Source organism: Dendropsophus ebraccatus, chromosome 13, assembly GCF_027789765.1.
Source record: "Dendropsophus ebraccatus isolate aDenEbr1 chromosome 13, aDenEbr1.pat, whole genome shotgun sequence".
NCBI classification, from domain to species: domain Eukaryota; kingdom Metazoa; phylum Chordata; class Amphibia; order Anura; family Hylidae; genus Dendropsophus; species Dendropsophus ebraccatus.
In genome coordinates, this window is record NC_091466.1 from 22485030 (window position 1) to 22510455 (window position 25426).

A 25426-nucleotide genomic window follows, 5' to 3' on the forward strand; every position below is an offset into this window, starting at 1 on the left:
GAGCAGAAGTAGTCTCAAACTCTTGACACTTTTAGATTCCTGTTCGGTCAAGGATATATTATATTTTTTTATATAGACTCTGTGGGGGAAATTTATCAAATATGGTGTAAAGGGAAACTGGCTCAGTTGCCCCTAGCAACCAATCAGATTCCACCTTTCATTTGCCAAAGAGTCCAAAGGAATGAAAGGTGGAATCTGATTGGTTGCTAGGAGTAACTGTGCCACTTTCACTTTACACCATGTTTGATAAATCTCCCCCTGTATTTCCAAAAATATGACATTCATTTATATCCCAGAAAGTAATGGGTGAGGAGGCTTATCTTTTAGGCTATGTCCGAAACACGGGGTGTAGGTGTAGTGTATGTGTTGGTGTGTGTGTGTGTGGGGGGGGGGGGCATTTAGGAAGGTATTGGATTTAACTGCACACCTAAGGATGAAATAACTCTCATAGGGATGGTCCGAACCCGCCGATGGTTCGGGTTCGCATGAACCCGAACGCTCGGCATCGAATTCCCGCTGTCTGCCCGCTCCGTGCAGCAGGCGGATCCAGCGGGAGGACCGCCTGGAAAACTGGGATACAGCCTATGGCTATGGCTGTATCCCAGTTTTCCAGGCGATCCGCCCGCTGCATGGAGCGGGCAGACAGCGGGAATCATTACCGAGGGTTCGGGTTCGTACGAACCCTAACCGATCTCAGTTCGTACCATCCCTACTCTCTAGTATATCTCTTTGATAGGTGAAAGGAATAAGATTATTGATCCTGCTACAATGGCACCTATCAAAGGGTGGGATATAATAGTATGCAATTTAACAGTCAGATTTTGTACAAAAGGATTTACATGGTGAGTAAAGTTTTGCCTATCTAGTCCGATCCCATACAAGAGCCTTGGCAGGAAAGATTTCTATATCTGAAAAGTGTAAGATTACACAATGACAACCAAAGAATGGATCATGCACTGCTCTGTATACTGGGGGTGCTAAAAATCATGACATGTGAACCATAGGTATGCACACTGTTCTATCCTGCATACCGCACCCATTTTGGAGATTTGGTTCTCGGTATGATTAGACGCTTACACACAGGTATAAGATCACAAGTGTTGATTGTTCTGATTAAGTCATCTTTTTATTCCAACTGCCCTTACTCCTGAGTAAGTCTCCAATGAGGGACGGAATGCATGGGGCTCACTAGACCATGAGATGGACCTATCTGACATGTCATACACTTGGTGATATTTTTCCATTACCTTTACCCCTACTAGTGATGAGTGAATAGTGAAATTTTGAATATTCGATATTCGTACGAATGTCTCCAGAATATTCGATTATTCGATCGAATATTCGATCCCATTAAAGTCTATGGGAACAAGTATTCGATTATTAAAAAACATCTATTCATGGGGAGGAAGACTTGCGAACAACTCTCAATTCACTGTCTAATATGATCATTTCTGCTCCCTCTGACTTCACAGTACAATTGGATCGAGCGCATAGAGCATTGCGCCCTAAAGATAAATCCTCTCAACCGAGAGACGTTATATGCTGCGTGACAGATTACATGCTCAAAGAGACTATAATGACTAAAGCAAGGAACCTAAGGGAAATTGAGTTCAATGGTGCCCAGATACAGTTGATGCCGGACCTCTCGTGGGTCACCCTTCAGAAGAGACGCCTACTTCGACCACTCCTTCAATTGCTGAAGGACTCCAACATTCCTTACCGTTGGGGTTACCCCTTCAGTTTGACGGCCCGAAAGGACGGCCGCTCAGTGACTATGCGTACTGCTGCGGACCTCAGAGATTTCTGTGAGGAACTAGGCTTGGACCCGCCGAGCTTGCCCCCTTGGGAAATGGTGCCAATTCCACCCCCACCGCCCCCGGTCTGGACCAAGAAACGCAATAGGAGGAAACGTACCCCGCCGCGTGACTCGCCACAGAAGTCCCAGAGGTCTTCCAGAAATCGGAGACCTTAAACTACGATGAATGGCGTCCTATGACTTAATTAGACTACATTGCTAGTCCTTCGTTTATGCCCTGCAGAGGCCTCTCCCCGCTGGGTTTACTATAAAGTGTTTACAGTTTATTGAGGGCCTGGTACACTTCCTGGTTTCATGTTTACATTTTCCCCCTGTTAATTTGCACCTTGTCATATGCTAGACAGTTCAGGCGTTCCCCCGGCGCCGCACTACTTTGTTATACTTTAGTTGCCTTACCTGATATTGGTCTTACTCCCCCTGTAGCTGCTAAGGGTTACCCATTTCTCTTCAGTACTGAAGAGGGTCTTTGATTCTGCTGTATCACTTTTAGACTGACTGTGCGATTATCTCACTCTCTAGCAGGAGCTGTATCAGGGGTTCTCCGTTCTTAGTTATGGAATATTTATTTTACAGCTGGATGATCTTATATTGTTATGTTTTTGTCTTTGTCTTGTGTGTCTGGTCTCCCCCTCTTCCCTCCCTTGCTGTTTCCCTTTCTTTTCCCCTTACTAATTTTGCTTCTCTTCCAGCTTCTGGTGGACACTGTGCTGCACATGTGGATCCTGTTCCCTATTGGATCCAGTCACAAAGGGCTGGCCCACACACAATTGGTCCTTGGTGGTCTCTCGGTTTGGAGGTAAAGGGTATTGGGAGGGCGATGCAGGGTTGTAACTCTTTTAAATCGCAGTCATGGTGCGTTTCCTGACAATCAATGCTAAGGGCCTTAATTATAACCGCAAGCGAAGGCTTCCTTTGTAAGAATTGAAGTCCTCCCGTGCGGATATAGCCTTCATTCAGGAGACGCATCATGATGGCTCCAGCACTTTTAACTTTGCTAAGCATTACTTCCCTACGGCCTATTCAGCCTTCTTAGACCATAAACGAGGGGGAGTAGCCATCCTAGTCTCTAAGAATTGCCCACTCTAGTGGTGGGGAGCTTACAGAACACGCCCGTACTCTTATGCAATGTTTACTGTCCCAATACGGGCCAGATACGTTTTCTCTCTAGGTTATTTTCACTCATTTCTGATACCTTGCGACCCCTTACCTCTCCGATACTCCTCATTGTAGGGGACTTTAATATGCCCTTTTCCCCGAGCTCTGATAGATTATCCTTGAGGTCAGGACCCATACCGGCCCCCTTAACCCAACTCTCCCAGAGGTTCCGGCAACTCATGCGCAAATATCAACTGTTTGACCTATGGAGGATTGCCCATCCTTCTGAAAAGGCGTTCTCGTTTTATTCCCACCCTCACTCCACTCACTCACGCATAGATTATTTTTTTAGTAACATTATAGGCCTGAGACTGCTAGACACTTCTGATATTACAGGCATCACATAGTCGGATCACCTGTGCTTCTGGACTTTAACCCCTTAAGGACAGAGCCAATTTCGATTTTTGCGTTTTCGTTTTTTCCTCCTTGTGCATCAAAGGCCATAGCACTTGCATTTTTCCACCTAGAAACCCACATGAGCCCTTATTTTTTGAGTCACTAATTGTACTTTGCAATGACAGGCTGAATTTTTGCATAAAGTACACTGCAAAACCAGAAAAAAATTCAAAGTGTGGTGAAATTGAAAAAAAAAACGCATTTTGTTTATTTGGGGGAAATGTGTTTTTACGCCATTCACCCTGGGGTAAAATTTACTTGTTATGCACGTTCCTCAAGTCGTTACGATTAAAACAATATATAACATGTATAACTTATATTGTATCGGATGGCCTGTAAAAAATTCAAACCGTTGTCAACAAATATACGTCACTTAAAACCGCTCCATTCCCAGGCTTATAGCGCTTTTATCCTTTGGTCTATGGGGCTGTGTCAGGTGGGATTCTTTGCGCCATGATGTGTTCTTTCTATCAGTACCTTGATTGCGCATATACGACTTTTTGATCGCTTTTTATTACAATTTTTCTGGATTTGATGCGATCAAAAATGCGCAATTTTGTACTTTGGGATTTTTTTGCGCTTACGCCGTTCACCGAACAAGATCAGGAATGTGATTAATGAATATTTCGAGCGATTACGCACGCGGCGATAGCAAACATGTTTGTTTATTTATTTATTTATTTGTTTACTTTTATTTATAACCTGGGAAAAGGGGGGTGATTCAGACTTTTATTAGGGGAGGGGGCTTTTTATTGATAACAACACTATATATTTTTTTTTTACACATATACTAGAAGCCCCACTAGGGGACTTCTAGTATATACACTTTGATCTCTCATTAAGATCTCTGCAGCATGGATATGCTGCAGAGATCCATGAGATAGGCACTCGTTTACTTCTGACTGCTGCAGCCGGAAGTAAATGAGTGCCGAGTCGGGGATGGCGCCATCTTGGAGCGGTCCCCGGCCGGCTTCAGAAACTGAGATCGCTCCTCCGGGATAACATCCCGGAGGAGCGATCTCCGCCACTAGACCCCAGGGAGACGCTGGATCCGGTAATCGGATGCAGCTAATACCTACGGTCCCGGGCTACAAGCGGCACCCGGGACCGCCGCGGTTCAGAGCGGGGTGGCCATGCGGCCCCGCTCTGAACGCCCTTACCGGCAATAGGGCGTACCTATACGCCCTTTGTCATTAAGGGGTTAAATCACTGGTTACTTCCCGTAAAAGAGGCCACTGGCGATTAAATGAATTCTTGGTTAGAGTACCGGAGCATAGGGAATCTCTGGCGCAATGTATACATCAATATTTCCTGGAAAATACTGGCAGTGTTTCTTTGTTATCCGTGCTCTGGGAAGCACACTAATCAGTATTACGGGGACATTGTATCTCCCTATCCTCCAGGTTAAAGATAAACACTGATCTACTAAAACGGCAATTGCTGGCCAGGATGCGCTCCCTGGAAAGTAAATTGGCTGCTACCCCCAGTATTTCTACATTGCGACGACTTGTGGCAGTGTGCTCCCAGTTGAAGGATCTAATGGTCCTCCAAATTGACAAAATGCTGGTCAATACCAAACATAAATACTACGAACGAGCCAACAAAGCCCACTCCCTGCTCGCCTCTCAGTTGCGAGATGACAAAGCTCAGGCCTTTCCACAAGCTGTCAAAGATCCGACTGGATGCCTTCAATACGCGCCAGATCGTATAGCTTCTCTATTTGCAGACTATTATTCCAAATTGTATTCCCTCCCACCTGAGTTGCCCTCGGATCCACCGACCCGTGCTGCCTGCCTTCAGGAGTACTTGCATTCGTGTCTGTTGCCGACCCTCTCGGAGATTGATAGAGACACACTCAACGCCCCCATCTCCTCGGAGGAATTGCTAGAGGTACTGAAGGAACTCCCTAACGGTAAAGCCCCAGGCCCCGACGGGTTAACATATCTCTATTATAAATCTTTTATCAATGTATTGTCCCACCACTTGTTGCCTTTATAGAATTCCTTTTTGTCTGGGTTCCCGATCCCACAAACTATGTTAGACTCCTTTATTACGGTCATACCTAAACCGGGCAAGGACCCATCTGAGTGTGGTAGCTACCGACCTATATCATTGCTGAATGCCGATCTAAAATTTTTTACCAAAATATTGGCTAATAGACTGGGGGCCCTCCTGCCGAGTCTTATACATAAGGATCAGGTGGGATTTGTGGCCTTACGCCAAGCCGGCGACAATACAAGGCGCACCATTGACCTTATTGAAGTTATTCGCAAAACTAATGCTTCCGGCCTGCTCCTTGGGTTGGACGCAGAAAAGGCCTTCGATAGGCTCAGTTGGCCATTCCTTCAGGCCACCCTAGAAGTTTTTGGAATTTGTGGTCCGTTTTTGACGGCCATACAGACCCTGTACTCCAACCCAGGAGCAATGGTGCGTCTTCCACATGCCACCTCCTCTAGACTAACGATTAGTAACGGTACTCGGCAGGGGTGTCCCCTCTCAATCTTACTGTTTGTTTTATGTATAGAGCCTTTAGCGGCCCAGATCCATCTTTGCCCGGACATCCAAGGGATACAGGTCCAAGACAGGGAATTTAAATTGTCACTGTTTGCAGATGACATATTACTGTCACTGCGGAACCCATGTACGTCCCTCCCCAATCTCCATAAACTGCTTGATGAGTATGGGCGGCTTTCTGGATATAAAATTAATCAGACAAAAACGGATCTCCTAAAAACTGAGGTAGACAACCTTAAAGCTTCGTACCCCTATACGTGGAAAAATACGCCCCTCAGGTATCTAGGTACTAATCTCCTAAAAACTGAGGTAGACAACCTTAAAGCTTCGTACCCCTATACGTGGAAAAATACGCCCCTCAGGTATCTAGGTACTAATATTACTGCATCATTCACAACCTTATATAAACATAATTTCCTCCCGCTGTTTAATGAGATCTCCTCCTTACTCACTAGATGGGCTACTGTCCCTCTTTCACTTATTGGCTGGATTACGGCGATAAAAATGTCTATTCTACCCAAGATTCTATATCTATTAGAAACCCTCCCGATACCCATCCCCAGATCGGCTTTCAGGTACCTCCAATCTAAATTCTTTAGGTTCATATGGAATAAGGGGAGGCATAGAATACCGGCTTCGGTGATGTTGGCCAGGACCTCTAGGGGTGGTATGGGGGTACCTGATTTGTACCACTATTATTTAGCTTCCCACCTTCGTAGAATATCGCCGTGGACGGCTCTCCAGGCTTTCTCTAGGTGGTTTGAGATAGAAAAACTGTTAATAGCTCCAATTCACCCAGGGGTTCTGATTTGGTTCCCACAGGGAATACGTGGTAGTATTTCACTGTTGGGCCCTATGAAACTAACTAAGGACCTCTGGTTTACAGCTACCAAGCTATATCCTTTGCAATCGTTTTGTATTTCTCTGATTCCCATCCTCTGTAATCCAGCTATACCGGAGAGTATGATTGGCCCCATGATACGGCCATGGCAAACGGCGAAACTATTTCACTTAGCAGACATAGTGGATGTGTTTCAGAAAAAACTCTTGCCCTTTCATAAATTGCAGGAAAGGTACAAACTACCATTTCAGGCCCGTCCTCTCTATGAAGTCCTTGCTCACTGGATAGAAACCTTATACGGCCCGGAACCGGCTTCTAAGCCCACACGTTTTGAGTGGCTTTGTAAATGTGCAGTGTCCACCAGAGGACTGATATCTGATATCTACAGCCTCCTGGCACCCCCTCTCGATTCCCCCGTTGCCCGGCATGGATATATGACTAAATGGGAAGCCTATCTAGGTAGAACTCTTTCCACTGAGACTTGGCAAATTTCTTGGTCCAAAGCGGCAAAATCTTCGTCCTGTGTGTCCTTCAAAGAAAACCAATATAAAATTTTACTCTTCTGGTACCACACACTGAGTTTATTGCATCGTATATTCCCACAAGTCCCAGATGTGTGCTGGTGCTGCTCTCGTGCTGGGGGGACCCTATTTCATATATTCTGGGATTGTCCCCTGTTAAGGGACTACTGGCGAATGGTGAGGGACCTTGTACGCTCGGTCCTCTCAGTGGATATTCCACTCGAGGCCGGCGCCTACCTGCTCAACCTACCCCCAAAAACTATGAGAAAAAAATTCAGCTAAGTTGCTATTACATATACTCACCGCAGCTAAATGCTTGATAGCGACTAATTGGAAATCCCTGACCCCCCCATCTAGAGAGCAGCTGATGAATCGCATAGCGGATGTTCGACGCATGGAATATATTTCAGCCCTCAACAACTCGGCTGTAGATAAATTTAACCTAATATGGAGCCCATGGGACCTGACCCACAACACATAGGAGTCACTGGAATGGGATTGTCCTCCCCCTCCCCCCCTCTCTCTCCCACAGCCTTTCTCCTTCCTTACTGTGTCTTCCCAATGTTTGATGTTGTTATGTCCAAAGTTTTATGTATTTCTGTTTGTGTGTGAACAGCTGGTTTTCTTCCTAGTTTCAAGTTGCTTAATATTTTGGTTGTTGTATAGTTTTGAGTCCGGGATATCTATAGGCACTGTATTCTTATGTCAGGATTCCCCCTATACTCCTGCCTTCTCACAGTGGGACTGATGCCAGGGAGTTGGTTTGCTTGTCTCACTTGTTTATATTGGGGGACACGGAAACCTGCCTTTTTGATTAGTATGTGCGGATACACTGCTGAACTGTTATATGAGACTTTTGACTGTATCATATGTCTGCCATGCTTGATCTCGGGACTCTGTGTAATAGGTGTTTTTTTTTTTGTTGTTGTTTTGTTTTTCTTTGGTTTTTGTAAAATTTAAAATCTGAAAACCTGAAAAATAAACAGTTAAAAAACAAACAAACATCTATTCAACTACTTGGAAGTAAAAACCGGAAGCTGGGGGATAATATTCGATAGATCGAAAACCCTACTATTCGATCGAATATCTATTCGATCGAACAGTATTCGCTCATCACTAACCCCTACTTATTTTCGTATTTTTCCTTTTCACTGTTTCATTTTTATGTACTAGGTAATAGGTCATGACTGGTCCATTCCATTTTACATGTCGGTGTGTCCTGGGTTCCATTTTAATCTTATAACAATCCCTTGGAATTAATAAGGTTTGTAAGTGTTTTTATTTTGAATTGTTAGTTATTTGTACACTTGCAGACATGGAGAGAAAGGAGCTACTGCACCTCACACCTATGGCTGACACTAATGCCTCTCGACTACATTTAAAAACCAGCGCCAGGATGTTGGTATATCATTTGATCAAACCATATTGCCTCATGTACCACGTGCAGGTCCCCTGGTTCACATGAGTCCCTACACTAACTCAACACCGTGTCAGTCAGTGACCGCCATCCCCGCAAAATGAGCGCAAACTTTTTGTCCACTGTTTGTACACTTGGTTTTTTTAAATAGATATTCATATTTCTCCATATTTCTACATTCTATTGGTTTGCCTGTCATTTGCATCTGACATGTATTTTTTTTTTTTTTTGAGATTACACAACGAGTCACAGCTTCATACTAGCTTCATTCTTTATTTTCAAGAAAATAACTCCAAAAGTGTTACATTTCCCAGGTACCATTCTGCCTCAGACAGAAAGTTGACATAGCAATGACTGTGGATGATAAATAGTGAAAATGGAAGAGCAAAAAAATAAGGAACAGGTACAGAAAAAAAGCCCAAATACCATTTATATATTATAACCAGAGAGAGCAGGCCCATTGCTGCTCTATAGGTATGTTTGACACCAATGAAATATGCTTAAAGGGTACTTATCATTCCGCTGGTGTGACAAGATATGCACTTAAAATAACTGCAGGTATGCTGCCCTATTCTAGAGCGAAGCACTGTAGGCTCACTTTAATACACTTACAATGCTGTCTATGGCCTTTCCGAAAGTTCCATTGACCACCTGCCTTAGAAGAGGACAGCATACCTGTCAGAGTTCTGGCAACGTATCCTGCTTCGCCAGTGAAATAAAAGGTACACTTTAAGAATTTTATATTCTGTTGTTATATTTGTTGTTTAATAAATTGATGCTTCAAGTAACTAAGCCTTTATGACAATATCTCTTTTACTGTTGTATTGGGGTTTTAGTAAAATAATATAACATTTGGGCAAAAATATAAAACATAATATAGCCCCATTAGAAGATAAAATAGCAAAAATTTCAACAGCAACCATATATTTTCCCTTAGTGCATATGTATGTAGGAAAGAAAGACATCCAGACACTACAGAATACCAGCATACTGAGAGTAATGTACTGGGCCTCGTTGAAAGTGTCTGGAAGTCTCCTAGATATATATGCAACAATAAAACTTAAAACTGCTAAAACACCATTATATGAGACTGCAACATAAAAAGCAATGATGGAACCTTCATTACATTGTACTATAGTTGTTCCAGGAATGGTCTTAGTATCAAGCTCAACAAATGGAGGAGCCCAGATCAGCCAAGTTACACATATTATAAATTCACCCAAAGAACACAGAATAACAAGTACGTTGGGTATTCTGGATCCTACGCATTTTTTTAATTTGCTTCCTGGTTTTGTAGCATTAAAGGCAATGAGAACTGTTGTTGTTTTGCCAAGAACAGAGGAAATGGCAACAGCAAAGATAAAGCCAAATGCTGCTTGTCTCATGAGGCAGGTGAGTTCTTCAGGATGTCCAATAAATAAGAATGAGAGAAGGAAACATATCATCAAAGACACCAGGAGAACATAGCTCAGGTTACGGTTGTTGGCTCTGACCAGAGGAGTGTTCCTATGTTTAACAAAAACCCAGAGCACTGATGTAGTAATTCCGAAGAACATGGCCGCAATGACCGCCAATGACATCCCTAACTCCTCTTCATAGGAGAGGAAATGTAGAGGACGTTTAATACATTTGTCTCTCGTAGGATTAGACCATTTGTCATCGGGACAACTTTCACAAGATTCCATAGCTAAAAGAAAACAAGATTGCACAGTAGAATAACACTATGTACCAAGTGCTATCCACCACCCTATATGTTTGCAATTGGTATATCTTTAATTCCCATCATGTACTATAAGTACCTGTTCCAGTGGTTATTTCTCCATCTGTACACAATACACAGTCAAAGCAACATGCTAATTTACCCTTCGCTATAGATTTCCGGTAACCCGGAGAACAAGGATAACTGCACAATGATTGCGGGATCTGAGGAGGAAGTGGGAAGTATGAGTATATACCTCAAGAGTCCATTAAAGAATATTTTAGCATATAGAAAACCTATAGAAACCTAAATGGAACATGTGTCATGGTGCAAAGGGACGTATTAGGGTATGTTCACATCTAGTTTTTTCCTCCTGTCAGGGGAGGAGGGGAGGAGTATGTAAATAAATATATATATATATATTTATATATATATATATATATATATATATATATATATATATATGTGTGTGTGTGTGTATATATGTATGTATATATATATATATATATATATATATATATATATATATATATGTATATAATGTCCTCTCTTCCTTTTTTTTTTATAAAAAAGTATACTTTTTTTAACAATACAAAGTATGAAAACGGATGCGACTGATGCGACTGATCCGTCAGGAAAGAGGAAACAGATGGTTCAAAAGTGCATGCGTTTTTACTTTTTCTTTGCTGTATACGTTGACATATACGAGATGTGAACATACCCTTAGCGTGCGCCTTTCACAGGATATATGGACAAGGATTCATGGAAGATCGCTATTTATGCTGATCCTAAACCCCCGCCCCCTTATACTTTACCTTATTGAAATGTGGATTCCATAAAATTGCATTATTGTTCATTTGAAGCTTGTCTTGAGCATATGGCATCCAGCTGCCTACAATTACTTTTCTTACTTTATTATTTTTATCTGCAATCAAGTTTAAAATATCAAAGTTTCCTTCAACATATCCTTTTTGATTGAAGAAAATATCTTCACCAGATGATGATTTCAGACTCACACGTTTTAAATAATGTTTTAGCTTTACGAAAACAAGGAAAAGTACATAAGTACTAACATTACTTAATATTACCTAAAGTTTTATTGAGAAGTAACTTACTACCATCTAAAGCAGCAACAGGAACACATCTGTTGGTTGAAAGATCACAAGATAACTCTTAGGGTGCCCCCAGACGCAGGTTTTTAGTGATGTTTTTCTTGCCTCCAAAAAAGCCACAAAATACACCAATGCTGTGTGTGGTATTTTTTTCAAACCTTTGCACTTTATTATTGTTTTTTTTTTTTTTTATGGATTTTTTTTACTTCATTTTACTTTATGCATTTTTTGGGTCGGTGCTCAGAACCGAACATGAACTTCAGCGCTGAAATCATGTTCAGGTCCATACACTAACCTGAACTCACCTCAACCAGAAAAGAAGAGGTTAAGTAACCCCTTTCTTGCTAGGGTCGGCTCCAGACCTGGTACATCAAGTTTTTTGTATGCCAGGTTGCTGATTGGCTGAGTAAAGTTGCAGGAACCAGAGCCCGGCACACATCAAGCTGAAAGGGTGCCCCCAGACACAGGTTTTTAGTGGTGTTTAGCTGTGTGTGGTATTTTTATTAAATGTTATAACTTTTTTTTTTCTTTTGTGGAATTTTTTTACTTCACTTGTGCAGTTTGGCATTTTTTGGGGTCACTATTTGGAACTGAACATGAACTTCATCACTAAAGTCCATGTTCAGGTCCAAACACTAACCTTCACTCACCTGTTCAGTGACCCCTTCCTTCCTGTGGCTGGCTCCAGACCTGGAACATTGACTTTATTGTATGCAAGGTCACTGATTGGCTGAGTAAAGTTGCAGGAACCAGAGCGGGGCACACATCAAGCTCAGTGTCCTGAAACACACACTGTGCCCATCCCAGCAAGGAAGTGCCTGTTATTTGATAATAATGGCCTTTATTTTGCATAAAAAGACATTGGGAGAGATTTATCATAGGGTGTAAAATTTAGACTGGTGCAAACTACCCACAGCAACCAATCACAGCTCCTCTTTACTTTCACTAGAGCCTAAAGCTGAGCCATGATTGGTCACTGTGGCCAGTTTTCACCAGTCTAAATTTTACACCCTTTGATTAATCTCAACCATTGTGTGAACATAGCAATCAAGTATCGAAAAAAAATGTGTAGTTACAGAAAACTTAAAATGTAAAGAAAATACCCAAAGGATGCAAGAAAGTGAAATAAAAGCAGGTTGTAAATAATGAGAATGATCATTATTTGGCTATGTTCCCACATGTTTTCTGGCCATTTTATGGCAGCCTACTGGGACGGCAGAAATTTTGGCGCAAAATCACTGACTTATGCTGATCACTAAAATGGCTTTAAAAGCCTTTACATGGTTGAAATAAAGTAAGGCCACTATTCGTTTTCACAACTACAAAGAATGGAGAGGTCTGTAATTTTTATCGTAGGTATATGAGAGACAGAATCTATAAAAAAAATGTATATATATATATATATATATATATATAATGACAGTGTATGATTTTCAAATTACTATTTTGTATTTTTTGCATGAAATAAGTACGCCTCCAGTATTTTAATCAATGACCGCATAGTGTGTTACTAATGGTAATCTTTAAGACTTTAGTCCCAGCTTTCTTCAAGCCATTGACCTGGTCCTCCTATGTAGAGATGAGCGAGGAATACTCGATCGAGTAGTTATTCGATCAAGTATTGCACTACAAAGATTCATTTTCGATTGAGTATCCAATTGAAAATTCAAATCTAAACGAGCTTTACTAAAACAGCTAAAGAATTGTATCAAGTATCCTGGTCTATTTAAATTGAATTTCAAACTTTAGAATATTTCACTACTCACTCATCTCTACTCCCATATAGTTTTGGCGGAATCTTGAGCTTTTTCACAATTATCTTTACGAGGCCTTGAAAGACCTTGCATGGAGCCCCAGAATCAGCAAAATAGCAATCTTGTGTTTCTTCTATTTTTTAATAATTGTGCCAACAGTTTTTGCCTTCTTATTGATCTGCTTCCTTTTACCCTGTAGCCCATCCCAGCCCTGTGCAGGTCTAGAATTTTGTCCCTAGTGTATTTAGGCAGCTTTTTGGTCTTGACCATTGTGAAAAATTGGAGTGTGATTAATTGAAAAGCTGGGTAGGTGTTTCTGAGATGAGAGTGACAGCATGCTCAGCCAATAACTGACTGACTGAGGGAAAGTGCTGTAGCCAGTGATTGGCTGAGTGGGCTGTCACTCTTGTCACTCAGTCAATCACTGGCTGCGGTGCTGTGCCATCTCAGTCAGTGATTCAGTGGGATTTTGACGGCCCCGGAGAACACTAGAGAAGGAGAACAACCAGAGAGCTCAGACAGGTATAGAAGAGGGAACTTTGTGAACCACACTAAAATAGCTAAATGCCTGCAATTTGTTTAGCTATTTTAGTGCTGTTCATTTAAGGTTTGGTTTAAGGCTTGCCAGTATGAAATAATATGGTTCCTTAAGAAAAAGAGGGGGATGCAACAAAAGTTTTTGCAAATTTGGAAATCGGGGGGGGGGGGGGGGGGGGGGGGGGGGGGGGAGCTGGGAGGGGTTGGGGGTTGTATGGAAATAGAGGGAAGCTGGAAGCTGCAAGAAGTGGTCAGTAAAACTAATATAAGCAGTTGGATGAAGGGATATGATAAATTTTAATTTACTGTGTTATGTTTCCACTCTCAATGGAATGTACCCATGGGGATGTATTATCCCTTTTTGTTCCCCTCTATAAAGATGGATGTACAATATTGTTTTTAAAGTGTATATTTATCTGTATCGAATGGAAAGAAAATTAAAAAAGATTAATAAAGTTAAAAAAAAAAAAATGTTTGGACAGACCTCAACTTGCCAAACCGAACTTTTGTTTAGTTTGCTCTTTTTTTTATTTTAATTTATTGCTGGTAACTAGAGATGAGCAAACCTCGAGCATGCTCAAATCCATCCGAACCTGATCGTTCAGCATTTGATTAGCTGGAGCTGCTGAAGTTGGATAAAGCTCTAAAGTTGTCTATAAAATATGGATACAGCCAAGGCATATATCCATGATTTCTACATAGCCTTAGGGCTTTATCCAACTTCAGCAGCAACCGCTAATCAAATGCCGAACGATCGGGTTCGGATGGACCCAAGCATGCTCGAGGTTCGCTCATCTCTAGTTACCAGCAATAAATTAAAAAAAAAAAAAAAACTACAATAACTGATCCATCCCATGCTACTATTGTTTGATTGACTTCTTTACTAATGATCTTTCCCTTCATAACAGAAAAAGATATTATTACACAGTACTCCAAAATTAAATTACCCCGTACATTACAGCTTCAAACACACCATCTTACTTGCAATGGTCGATATGACAACATTTTTGTCTATATGACAAAGAAAAAGCAAAATACAGCAGTAAAATAAGTTTTAAAAAAATGTCCATTTTGTAACCTAATTTTTTCTCAAGCAATTTTTTTTTTATTTAGATATGTGAATATCACTAACTTTAAATTTCACTTTATCCAGAAGGTTTATTGATGATTGTTCAAGTGGTTGTTTCTCTAAATTCATGCGATGCAAAGCCTCAGAAATTAAATGAACAGCATTAAAAATGGTATAAGAATATCGATAGATAGTTGCCTCGTCTTCAGACACAAGACTTTTCCAAAAATTTTCAGCTGCACAAATTTCCTTATTGCTTGATAGGTCAAAACCATCAGTACGCTCAAGATTAAAATGCCAAAAGGATTTTATAAAGACATTATCAGGCATATTCATATATGTGGATCGATACAAAAAATTCTTAAACCCTGGAATCTTTCCTTTTTGGATTGTTATTACTAAGGAACCATTAAATTTACTAACAAAATTAGGAAATTTATAATTGAAATAGTGGTCTGTTCCTATTGTTGTTATCCATACTTTCCCAATAACCCCATGTGAACTAGTTTCCAAAATTCCAACAAAGAAACTGTCCATGCGAAATAAAATAATGACCTTTACAGATGATTTTAGAATTATTTGTAAAACTTTATTTTTATTCTTTGGATGATTATTTGGATTCATTGAAATGTATGTTAAGAAGTCAACACAAATGCCATGTTTCTCCGTTTGTTTCTTAAGTTCCTCAGCTGCCTTTTGATTACTGTTATTATCTGTTGCAATAATCCCAACCCATGTCCACTCAAAGTGGATCAAAAGTTGAATAATGGCGAAAAACTGAGATAATTCACTTGAAACAGTCTGGTAAAGGAATGGGATGTTTTCACTGTCACCAAAGGCACAGTTGAGTGCTCCATAACTAATCTGCAAGTTCAAATTTTTAATTCTTTTTCAGTTTTTCCATTCTTAAAACAGTGAAGCAGGAGGTTGCAATACAACGATATAAGGAAAAGGATACAAGCCGGCAGTCTTCCTAGCTCTACTGCAGTTATATCACGACCCAGCTGACGAGTGCCCCATTCAGCCAGTCATTGACTGGTGTAAGAGACCACTGCAGTCCCTGGTTGGCTGATGAGACTAAATCCTACCTGTTGAAATGTCAGCTGACCCCGAAGTCTGGAGAAGACGGCATCCAGCAAGGCACGGGAGCTGTTGAAGGGGCCACAGCATGGGCACGGGGGTCGGTAAGCATACCCCTGTGGGTGATGATCCCCCCCACCAGACGTCTCCTTTAAAGTATTATTGGGCTTATTCATTAAACATTACATTACAAAAGCTCAACAACACTTATACCATACACTTGTGTATAAATTGACTACATCACTCAAAAGACTGTACCCCATGAAGACATTTCAGAGGCAATATACTGTAGGTGTTAAATAAAATTATAAGGAACCATAAGATTAGTTTTTTTTTTTTTTTTTTTACAGGATAAACAGGATACTTCCTCCCCAAGTATTTCTAAGCACAATTAACTTCTGTTGTGAGCTGGCAGAGCAGGGAGAGAAGATGCCAGAGGACTGTAGGCAGGTGACCATGGCTTTTTTTTTTATTACACAGGTTTGATACCTACATAAGGGGAGAGGGGAGATGCCTAACATGGAGATGCAATCTCCTGGGGTGGCTCCCAGAAGGGATTCTATATAGGGAGATGTCTGAATTGGGTGATACTTCCTACTCTAAGGGTGCAAAATCTGCTGTGGGTGCATTGCCAGTTCTTTCCTATCAGAATACATACTCACAGTGGGATTGATATCACGCTGCGAGTATGTAAGTTAACCCCCCGCCGGCTAGAGCACACATCACACTTCGGCTTACTTCGGGGGGTTCCTGGCTGGACTTCCGGCTCAGCCAATCAGTGGCTGCGACGGGCAGCACACTGGCTGAGCGGGACGTGCAGATGCCGGGAACCACGAAGAACAGGTGATGTATGCTCCAGCCAGCGAGGGGTTAACTTACATACTCGCAGCGGGATATCAATCCCGCTGCGAGTATGTTTTCTCATAGGAAAGAAGTGGCAATGGATCCGCAGCAATTTTTACTGTGAATTCGCAGTTTGAAATCGGCCTCGGACCCAGAGTGTGTGAGGGCACCCTAAAGAGGCTGACTATTAGGGGAATTACATACATGGGTTTGTATGTTTACATGGGTGGGCTGCCTACTGGAGGATTGCCTAAAGGGAATATCTATATAGGGGTTAACTACTAGGGGATTACCTACATTGGGGATAATATTTACTGGTGGGCCAACTACCATGGAGACTACCTAGAGGGAGGATACCTCAATGACCTGAGGCCTTCAAAAAGAGTGTGATGCCATGCCATGACAGACAGTAGGTCATCTTGTGAACATGAGATTTTGTCGCCTTGCTTTAACTTTGACAAGTTATTGAGACATTGACTTTTTTGTTGGGGTTTACCCACCACTGTTGTTGACCTTTGTTTCAAAAAATTGTTTGAGATGAGGAAATCAATGTAGTATCAACTTTTTACGTTTTGCTTAAATTCCACCCACAATCCACATATTCCTTAGTAATTAATGTCAAATTTGTTAAAGAGGTAATCCATATTTTGTAAAAAAAAAATACATAAATAAATAAATAAACAAACAAAAAAAAAGTAAAGCTTCCTAACCCCTTAAGGACAGAGCCTGAAATGGCCTTAATGACAGAGACAAATTTTATGAATATGACCAGTGTCACTTTATTCATTAATAACTTCGGGATGCTTTTACCTATCCGGCTGATTCTGAGATTGTTTTCTCGTGACATATTGTACTTTACATTTCTGGTAAATTGGAGTCGATAATCATAACAAATCTTTATGAAAAAAACCCAAATAATGTGAAAAACTGCATTTTTCCAACTTTGAAACTTCTTTGCGTATACAGAAAGTGGTTATACCACATAAATTATATATTAAATAGCATTAGCAACATGTCTACTTTATGTTGGCGGCATTTATTAAACGATCTTTAATTTTTTTTAGACAATAGGAAGCTTAAAACATTAGCAGCAAATTTCCAAATTTTCAGTAAAATTTCAAAATCAGATATTTTTAGGGACCTGTTCAGGTTTAAGTGTATTTGAGGGGCCTGTATGTTAGAAAGCCCCACAAAGCACCCCATTTCAGAAACTGCACCCCCCACACTCTGCAAAAGAATATCCAGAAAGTGTTTTAACACTTTAGGGGAGTCACAGAAATAAAAGCTAAGTGTGTAAGAAATTTGAAAATTTTAATTTTCTGTGCAGAGATTTTATTGTAATCCAATATTTTTCATAATTATAAACCTATTACCAGAGAAATGCACCCCAATAATTATTGCCCTGTTTCTGCAGTTTATAGAAATACCCCATATGTGACCCTATTGCGCTATTTGACGCAACCACAAGCCTCAGATACAAAGGAGCGCCTAGTGAATTTCAACGCCTCCGTTATATTTGGTCATTTCTGACTGTACCACTTCAGGTTGGCAGAGGCTCTGGGGTGCCAAAACCTAAAAAACACCCCTAAAGGGACACCATTTAGAAAACTACACCCCTCAAGGAATGTAACAAGGGGTGCGGTGAGCATTTGGACCCCACAGGTGCTTCACAGATTTTCCGAACAATATGGCGTGAAAAAAGAAAAATTTATTTTTTACACTAAAACGTTGTTCTAGCCTTCAATTTTTCATTTTCTTAAAGGGATAAGAGGAAAAAAAAGACACAAAATGTGTAGAGCAGTTTCTCCCGATTACGGAAATACCCCACATGTGGCGATAAAGTGCCAAGGGGGCGCAGCACGAGCCTCCAAAGGGAAGGAGCGCCAATTGGCTTTTGGAAGCTGAATTTCACTGGAAAGGATTTCAAGGGCCATGTCACATTTACAGAGCCCTCGTGCTGCCAAGACACTGGAAACCCCCCACAAGTGACCCCATTCTGGAAACTACACCCCTCAAGGAATCTAACAAGGGGTGCAGTGAGCATATGGACCCCACTGGTGACGGGCACAAATGTGGAACAATGTGACGTAAAAGTAAAAAATTTCATTTTTTAACTTTCATGGCACAAATGTGCCCGTCATCAAGGGGGCCATATCCTCACTGCACCCCTTGTTAGATTCCTTGAGGGGTGCAGTTTCCATAATGGGGTCACTTGTGGGGGGTTTCCAGTGTTTTGGCAGCACGAGGGCTCTGTAAATGCGACATGGCGTTCATCATCCATTCTAGCCAAATCCAACCTCCAAAATCCAAATGGCGCTCCTTCCCTTCGGAGGCTTGCCCTGCGCCCACATGGCGCTTTATGTCCACATGTGGGGTATTTACGGACTCGGGGGAAATTGCTCTACACATATTGTGTGTTTTTTTCTCTTTTAACCCCTTGTGAAAATGATAAATTCAAGGCTAAACCAACATTATAGTGTAAAAAATGTAATATTTCATTTTCACGCCACATTGTTCCACATTTGTGCCCGTCACCAGTGGGGTCCATATGCTCACTACACCCCTTGTTACATTCCATGAGGGGTGTAGTTTCCATAATGGGGTCACTTGTGGGGGGTTTCAACTGTCTTGGCAACACAGAGGCCTTTTGAATGCAACATGGCCCCTTAAAATCCATTCCATCCAAATCCAGCCTTCAAAAACGAAATGGCGCTCCTCCCCTTCGGAGGCTTACCCTGCACCCGCATTGCGCTTTATGTCCACATGTTGGGTATTTCCGTACTCAGGGGAAATTGCTCTACACATTTAGTGTTTTTTTTTATCTTTTAGCCCCTTGTGAAAATGAAAAAATCATGACAAGATTAATGATTTAGAGTAAAAATTTTACAAAAATTACACTAAATGTTGGTCTAGCCTTGATTTTTTCCATTTCCACAAGGGGTTAAAAAAGAAAATTAACACAAAACGTGTAGGGTAGTTTCCCCTGATTACGAAAATACCCCATATGTGGGCATAATATGCCATATGGGCACAGGGCAAGCCACCAAAGGGACAGAGCGCCATTTAGAGGCTGGAATGGAGGATGGAGGCCATGTCGCAATTACAAAGCTCCTGTGCTGCCAGGTCAGTAGAAACCCCCGACAAGTGACCCCATTCTGGAAACTACACCCCATAAGGAATCTAACAAGGGGTGCAGTGAGGATATGGACCCCACTGGTGACAGGCACTTACGTAGAACATGTGCCGAGAAAATAAAAAATACAATTTTTTTCATTTTCACGTCCCAAATGTGTCCGTCACCAGGGGGCCATATTTCCGCTGCCCCCCTTGTTAGATTCCTTATGGGGTGTAGTTTCCAGAATGGGGTCACTTGTGGGGGGTTTCTACTGTCCTGGCCGCACAGAGGCTCTGTAATTGCATCATGGCATCCTCTAATGGGAATGGCGGCCATACCTATTTAGCTGGGGAAAAGGGACAATTCTAATTTATTTGGGGGTATTAGGCCAACTATTGGTTTATAAGGTTGAAAATGACAGGTGTCCATCAAACTCAACCTGTGTTGATCCAGAGGAAGGCAAAAAACCCTTGTGAGGCAGACGACAGTAGCCTCATCACAGGGGAAAAATTCCTTCCCGACTCCATAATGGCGATCAGAATAATCCCTGGATCAACGTGACCCCTGAAATAGGAATAAGGGACAGAATTTAGATAATGTAGAACCCCAGTGACGTGTGGTGCGCCTTGAAGCGATCCAGTATGCAGAGGCCGGGGGGATCAGGACAGGTGTCACACGGGAAAATGGTGTCCTTCCTGATCCCCCTGTTACGCCACACTCTGCACTTCTTCTGGGGTCTCCCGTTCTCCAGTGTGGGGGACGTCACCTGGAAAATGTTGCCCTGGTGCGATACGGGGTCCTTCATATCCAGAAGCGCTGGGTCCGCTCCATGGCTGCTAAATATTAGGGCGCTATTACTACTTCTGATATGTTCGGATCGTGTCGCAAGCTACAGTAGCTCGGGCAGCCACGGACCGGAAGAGGGGGTGCTGGTATAAAAGTTATCCCCGTACAGGTGGTGATCTTTATCCAGCAGTGGGAAGATCAGGTCCCGTACGATCTTTCCACTTGTTCCGAGGATGGGGGGGCATTGTGGGGGCATCTGGGGGCTGGATTTGGGTGTCCCTTTCTACATACACTCTTAAGGGTACGTGCACACTGCGGAATCGCGGCAGATAACCCCTCGTGCATTCCACAGTTGGCACCTGCTGGCGGAGTGATGCAGGCGCACGTCTCCGTCCGTGTCATAGACTCCATTCTATGCACGGGCAGATTCCGCTCTCCGTCCAACGTGTTCATTCTTTGGATGGACGACGGAATCCGCCCGTGCATAACATGGAGTCTATGACACGGATAGAGACATGCGCCCGCATCAGTCTGCCGGCGGGTGCCAGCTGCGGAATGCACAAAGGGTTATCCTTCGCCATTCCGCAGTGTGCACGTACCCTAAATCTGTAAGAGTACCCAGAGGTAGGCTCACACAGTTTGTAGAATTTCACGCCATACCGTCATCTCTTATTGGGACGGTACTGGCGGAAAAGACGTGTCTGGGGGGCAGCGTACGCTACGCTACCCCCAGACACGTCACTGGATGATGAGGATGATGAGGATGAATGGAGGAAAGAAGGACCCCCCATTCATCCTCACTGGCTGTTTCGGTGTCGGAGGCAATAATAACGTATCCCTCTGACACCGAAAACACCCTGGGGGCCATCTTTATACGGGGACTAGTATATGGGGTATGTAGTGGTGTAGTGTCAAACTTTATTCAATGTAGTGTAGTGTGGTGTAATGTAGTGTTTTTTACGTGTTTTTTTTTACAGAAAGTATAAAAAAAAACCTACGCCAACAGAGGAGTTGCTGATAAATGCCGCACTTATGTGCGGCACTTATCAGCAGACCGTGGCAGTAGAATATAGAAAAAAACACCCTACGCCAAAAAGGAGGAGTTGCTGATTAGCAGCGCACTTTCGTGCAATGCTGATCAACACTCAGCGGCGATAGGGTGCGGAAAATAGAAGAAAAAAAAAATTTTGGAAAAAAAAACAAAACTTTTTCTATATTCTGAATATCCCTGTAGCTGCTGATAAGTGTATTACACATATCAGCCGCTAGGGGGCAGCAGAGCGCAAAATCCGGAAAATGACGAGGCTGGAGCCGAAAATAGCCGAAAGAAGACGACGGGGAACGGCGGAAAGACCCGAAGACCGAACGGAATGACGGAGGACGCCGCGAACCCGGAAGACGCCGATCAGGAGCCCGGGACAGGTGAGTAATGTACAAATACCTGCTCTGGACCCCTCCGCTACCTAGCTGAGGGGTCCAGGGCAGGTATTTATTATTTTGCTGGACTCTGATCGCCGTGCCACCGGCCCGATCGTCGTGAACGGCCGGCCGGCCGTTCACGGCGATCGGGCCGGTGGCACGGTGAACACCATTACTTTTTACAGTAATGGCGGTCGGTGCCGTCCTCGGACAGCACCGACCGCCATTTTTTTCCGGGTCATCGGGTCACCGTTGACCCGGAAAGGTTCCGATCGCCGCTATTGGCTGATCTGAATTGATTAGCCTATAGCGGCGATCGTAAGCACGGGGGGTGTTAACCACCCCCCGTGCCGAGAAGCTATGATGGCCTGCTATGATTTATAGCAGGCCATCTTCCCCGACCGCTGTGTGTGAACATGCAGCGATCGGGGAAACATCGGGCGTAAATTTACGCCCTGATGCGCTAAGTACCAGGGCGCGAGGGCGTAAGTTTACGCCCGATGTCGTTAAGGGGCTAAAGGGAATTATAACTCCCATGAATTGAGCAGTGATGCCAGCATAACGGTCCATGACCTCCAATTCTGCTCACTGGCTACAGAGATCACATAATGTCCACCTGATGGTTATTTTGAGGGCCCTTTAAAAGTTTTTTTATTTTATTTTTTAAGGTGGATAAACCCTTAAAATAAAAATCCTACCTGTGGATATCCATAATGTTGAGTTAATCTTGCTATGGTGTAGGTGGAAGATGATAACAAATGCCCAACTATGGCAACTGTCTTTTGTGTCTTCTTACAGATATAGTTTGGAGCCGGTGCCCAAGACTCTGAAATAATGTTCAGAGTACTTTTTATAGCTAAATTTTCACTGGTACAGGAATCATAGATCTGAAATCCTAACGTAACATTGGGAAGAATTTCAGTGCTATTGTTAATCTCTTCAATGGCATATATGAAGGCCATAAGATGCTTTAGGAACTTAAATGATGTCCTATAATGGAAAAAAAACATGCTTTATTTTAATAAGAAAAATTGCTGACACCTCTAAGTTGCAGCTGCTGAAAGTAGGCCATGCAGTTTTGCTCTTTTTGACATCATAAGATACAATTTATGTATCAGCCCATTTATCATAAAACAATGTTTAAATTAACTAGCTCAATATAAAGAAGAAGCAGGATCTGTAACGCAGGCAATTTTAAGTTTTATTGTGTTTTTTGTTTATTTATTTATTATTATTTTTTTTTTTTTCATTTTAATATTATCTTTATTATTTTTTTTTTTTTTTCAACTATCAAGGACCATACATTTTCAGATTTTAGATATAGCTAAGTCTTCCTATTTGCAGGACAAACTATCTTAAGTACTTAATTTGTGGTGCTTTCTAATGTTTGTTTGCTTGTTTGAGGGTTTATTTCTATAGTGCGAGTAAACTTCCCGAACTGAGATTCATTCCTAAATTTTTGAAAAAATGTTTGTCCCTGAATCGTTTTTTTTTTGTTTGTTTTTTTTGCAATAATTCGAACAAATCGAAGTTCAAAATGGAGGAGGTACATTGTACATTACATTGCAGCCAAATCCCAGGTGCAGTGCCTTATCCATAATCCCTTGGGGCCAGACAATGGGCTGCAAGGCATCCCTCTGTGATGTCACACTTCCTCCTTCACTATACTGTATTTTTATATTGGAGCAAGTCAGCTCAATTACAGTGAAGTGAACACATACATTTATACTAATCAGGGCCATTTCCAGGCTTTGTGCCACCTAGGGCAAAGCTGAGAGGCTGCCGCCTCCCCCCCACCCCTGAGGGCCCATAATTTCAGACACACCCACGCCGCACACCCATTCTCTCCCCCCTGGAGCTTACCAGAGTGCAGGGCAACACACAGCTGTGCAACCAATGAGGGACAAGGCTGCCGAGTGACGTCTGACAAGAAATCCGGTGGTATGTGTGGGATGCCGGGGAGCGCAAGATGTGCGGTGGGGCCATGACTGCTGCTGTCATTTTAGCAAAGTTAAACTTAACTAAAATGACAGCGGTGAAGATATTGCCTCCCCCTGCAGGGGCGCAGAATCTTCCACCCGAGGTGGGATACTCATTCCGCCTCAGGGCAGAAGCGGCCCTGATACTAACTAGAAAAAGATACTGTAGGTAGAGGCAGGGTTAAAGAGGGTTATAAGAGGTTGATCAAGTATCAGGGACAGATGAATAATGTCAGTGTAGTAGTGTAAGCTGTGTATCTGAGAAATGGCTACTTTAAATGTGTGTGCAAGTACACCCTTTACACAGCTCTCCTGTTTTAAGTTAGCCCAGTGACTCACCTGTTGAACTATATAAGGTGGCCTGTTGAAAAATGATGTCTGGCAGCAAAATAACTGTCATTTACAATTACACTTATTCTTCTGCCTGACAGGGTTTTTACAGCAGGCCACCTGATGTAGCCTGACATGTGACTGACAGAATTAACTTCACACAGGAGAGCTGTGGACATTGGTGTATCACTTACCTACATTCAGTCATTGTAAGCCAGTGATCCACCACCGTCCACATTTCTTGGGTAAACCTGTCAGGTGATGCCATTGTCGTTGATGAAGAGCAGAAGAAATCAGCAAACAGGGAAATTAGGCATTATTGTTCTATAGTGACTTTACTAAGATGTCAGGTACAATGGGTAAAAGTCTTTTATCTGTGGAGTACCTTCTAAATAGCCACTAGGCACAGATGAGTCAATAAGTGCAAATTTTTCTCTCAAATTTAACATACATTCCTCATATGCAAGATAATAGCAGAATAGGTGAATATTCACAAACAAAGTGCAATAGGCATAAATATCACTACAAATAGAAACATAAGTTATAAACTGGAATGTCTTATGCCCAATGGAAAACACTCAAGTTCATAAGTTCCCACTTCATTATTTTAACGTCTGTTAAAGAGGTTGTCCAGCAAAAAAATATTTTTCTTTTACATCAACTGATATCAGAAAGTATACAGAGTTGTAATTTACTTCTATTAAAAAATTTCAAGTCTTCCCATACTTATTAGCTGCTTTATGTGATGCAGGAAATGTTGTTTGATTTTCAGTCTGACACAGTGCTCTCTGCTGACATCTCTGGCCGAGACAGGAACTCTGTCTCGGTTTTCAATGAATCCCCATAGAAAACCTCTGCTGCTCTGGACAGTTCCTGTCTCGGCCAGAGATGTCAGCAGAGAGCACTATGTCGCGATCAACAGTTAGGCCACATGGTCAACAGTTAACAGAGAGGCCACACAAGTAACCATTGCAGAAAGGTAGCAGGCAATAGTGGCACAAATTTGCCACCATAATCATACAGCTACTGGCTGCCGCATGGCT

The 25426-nt window shown here is 42.3% G+C and overlaps 1 protein-coding gene across 1 annotated transcript; it reads right to left on the minus strand.

The window, feature by feature from the left end:
* Nucleotides 1–9448: 9448 nt before the first annotated feature.
* LOC138770492 (vomeronasal type-2 receptor 26-like) lies at nt 9449–24651 on the minus strand. The gene is made up of 7 exons (XM_069949598.1): nt 24578–24651; nt 22773–23064; nt 14895–15695; nt 14744–14773; nt 11175–11396; nt 10460–10583; nt 9449–10347 (listed from the first exon to the last, which is right to left on the minus strand). Exons 1-7 carry the CDS (start codon nt 24649–24651, stop codon nt 9449–9451), a joined length of 2442 nt encoding a protein of 813 aa, XP_069805699.1.
* Between the last annotated feature and the right edge of the window lie 775 nt (nt 24652–25426).

Bases quoted from the DNA above. Each gene is read 5' to 3' on its own strand.
- LOC138770492 (XM_069949598.1), bottom strand. From the start codon at position 24,651: ATGGCATCACCTGACAGGTTTACCCAAGAAATGTGGACGGTGGTGGAT. The intron at 23,065-24,577 runs GTAAGTGATACA...TTTCCATTATAG, and splicing joins CTTACAATGACTGAATGTAG to GACATCATTTAAGTTCCTAA. The intron at 15,696-22,772 runs GTAGGATTTTTA...TTGAACTTGCAG, and splicing joins AACATTATGGATATCCACAG to ATTAGTTATGGAGCACTCAA.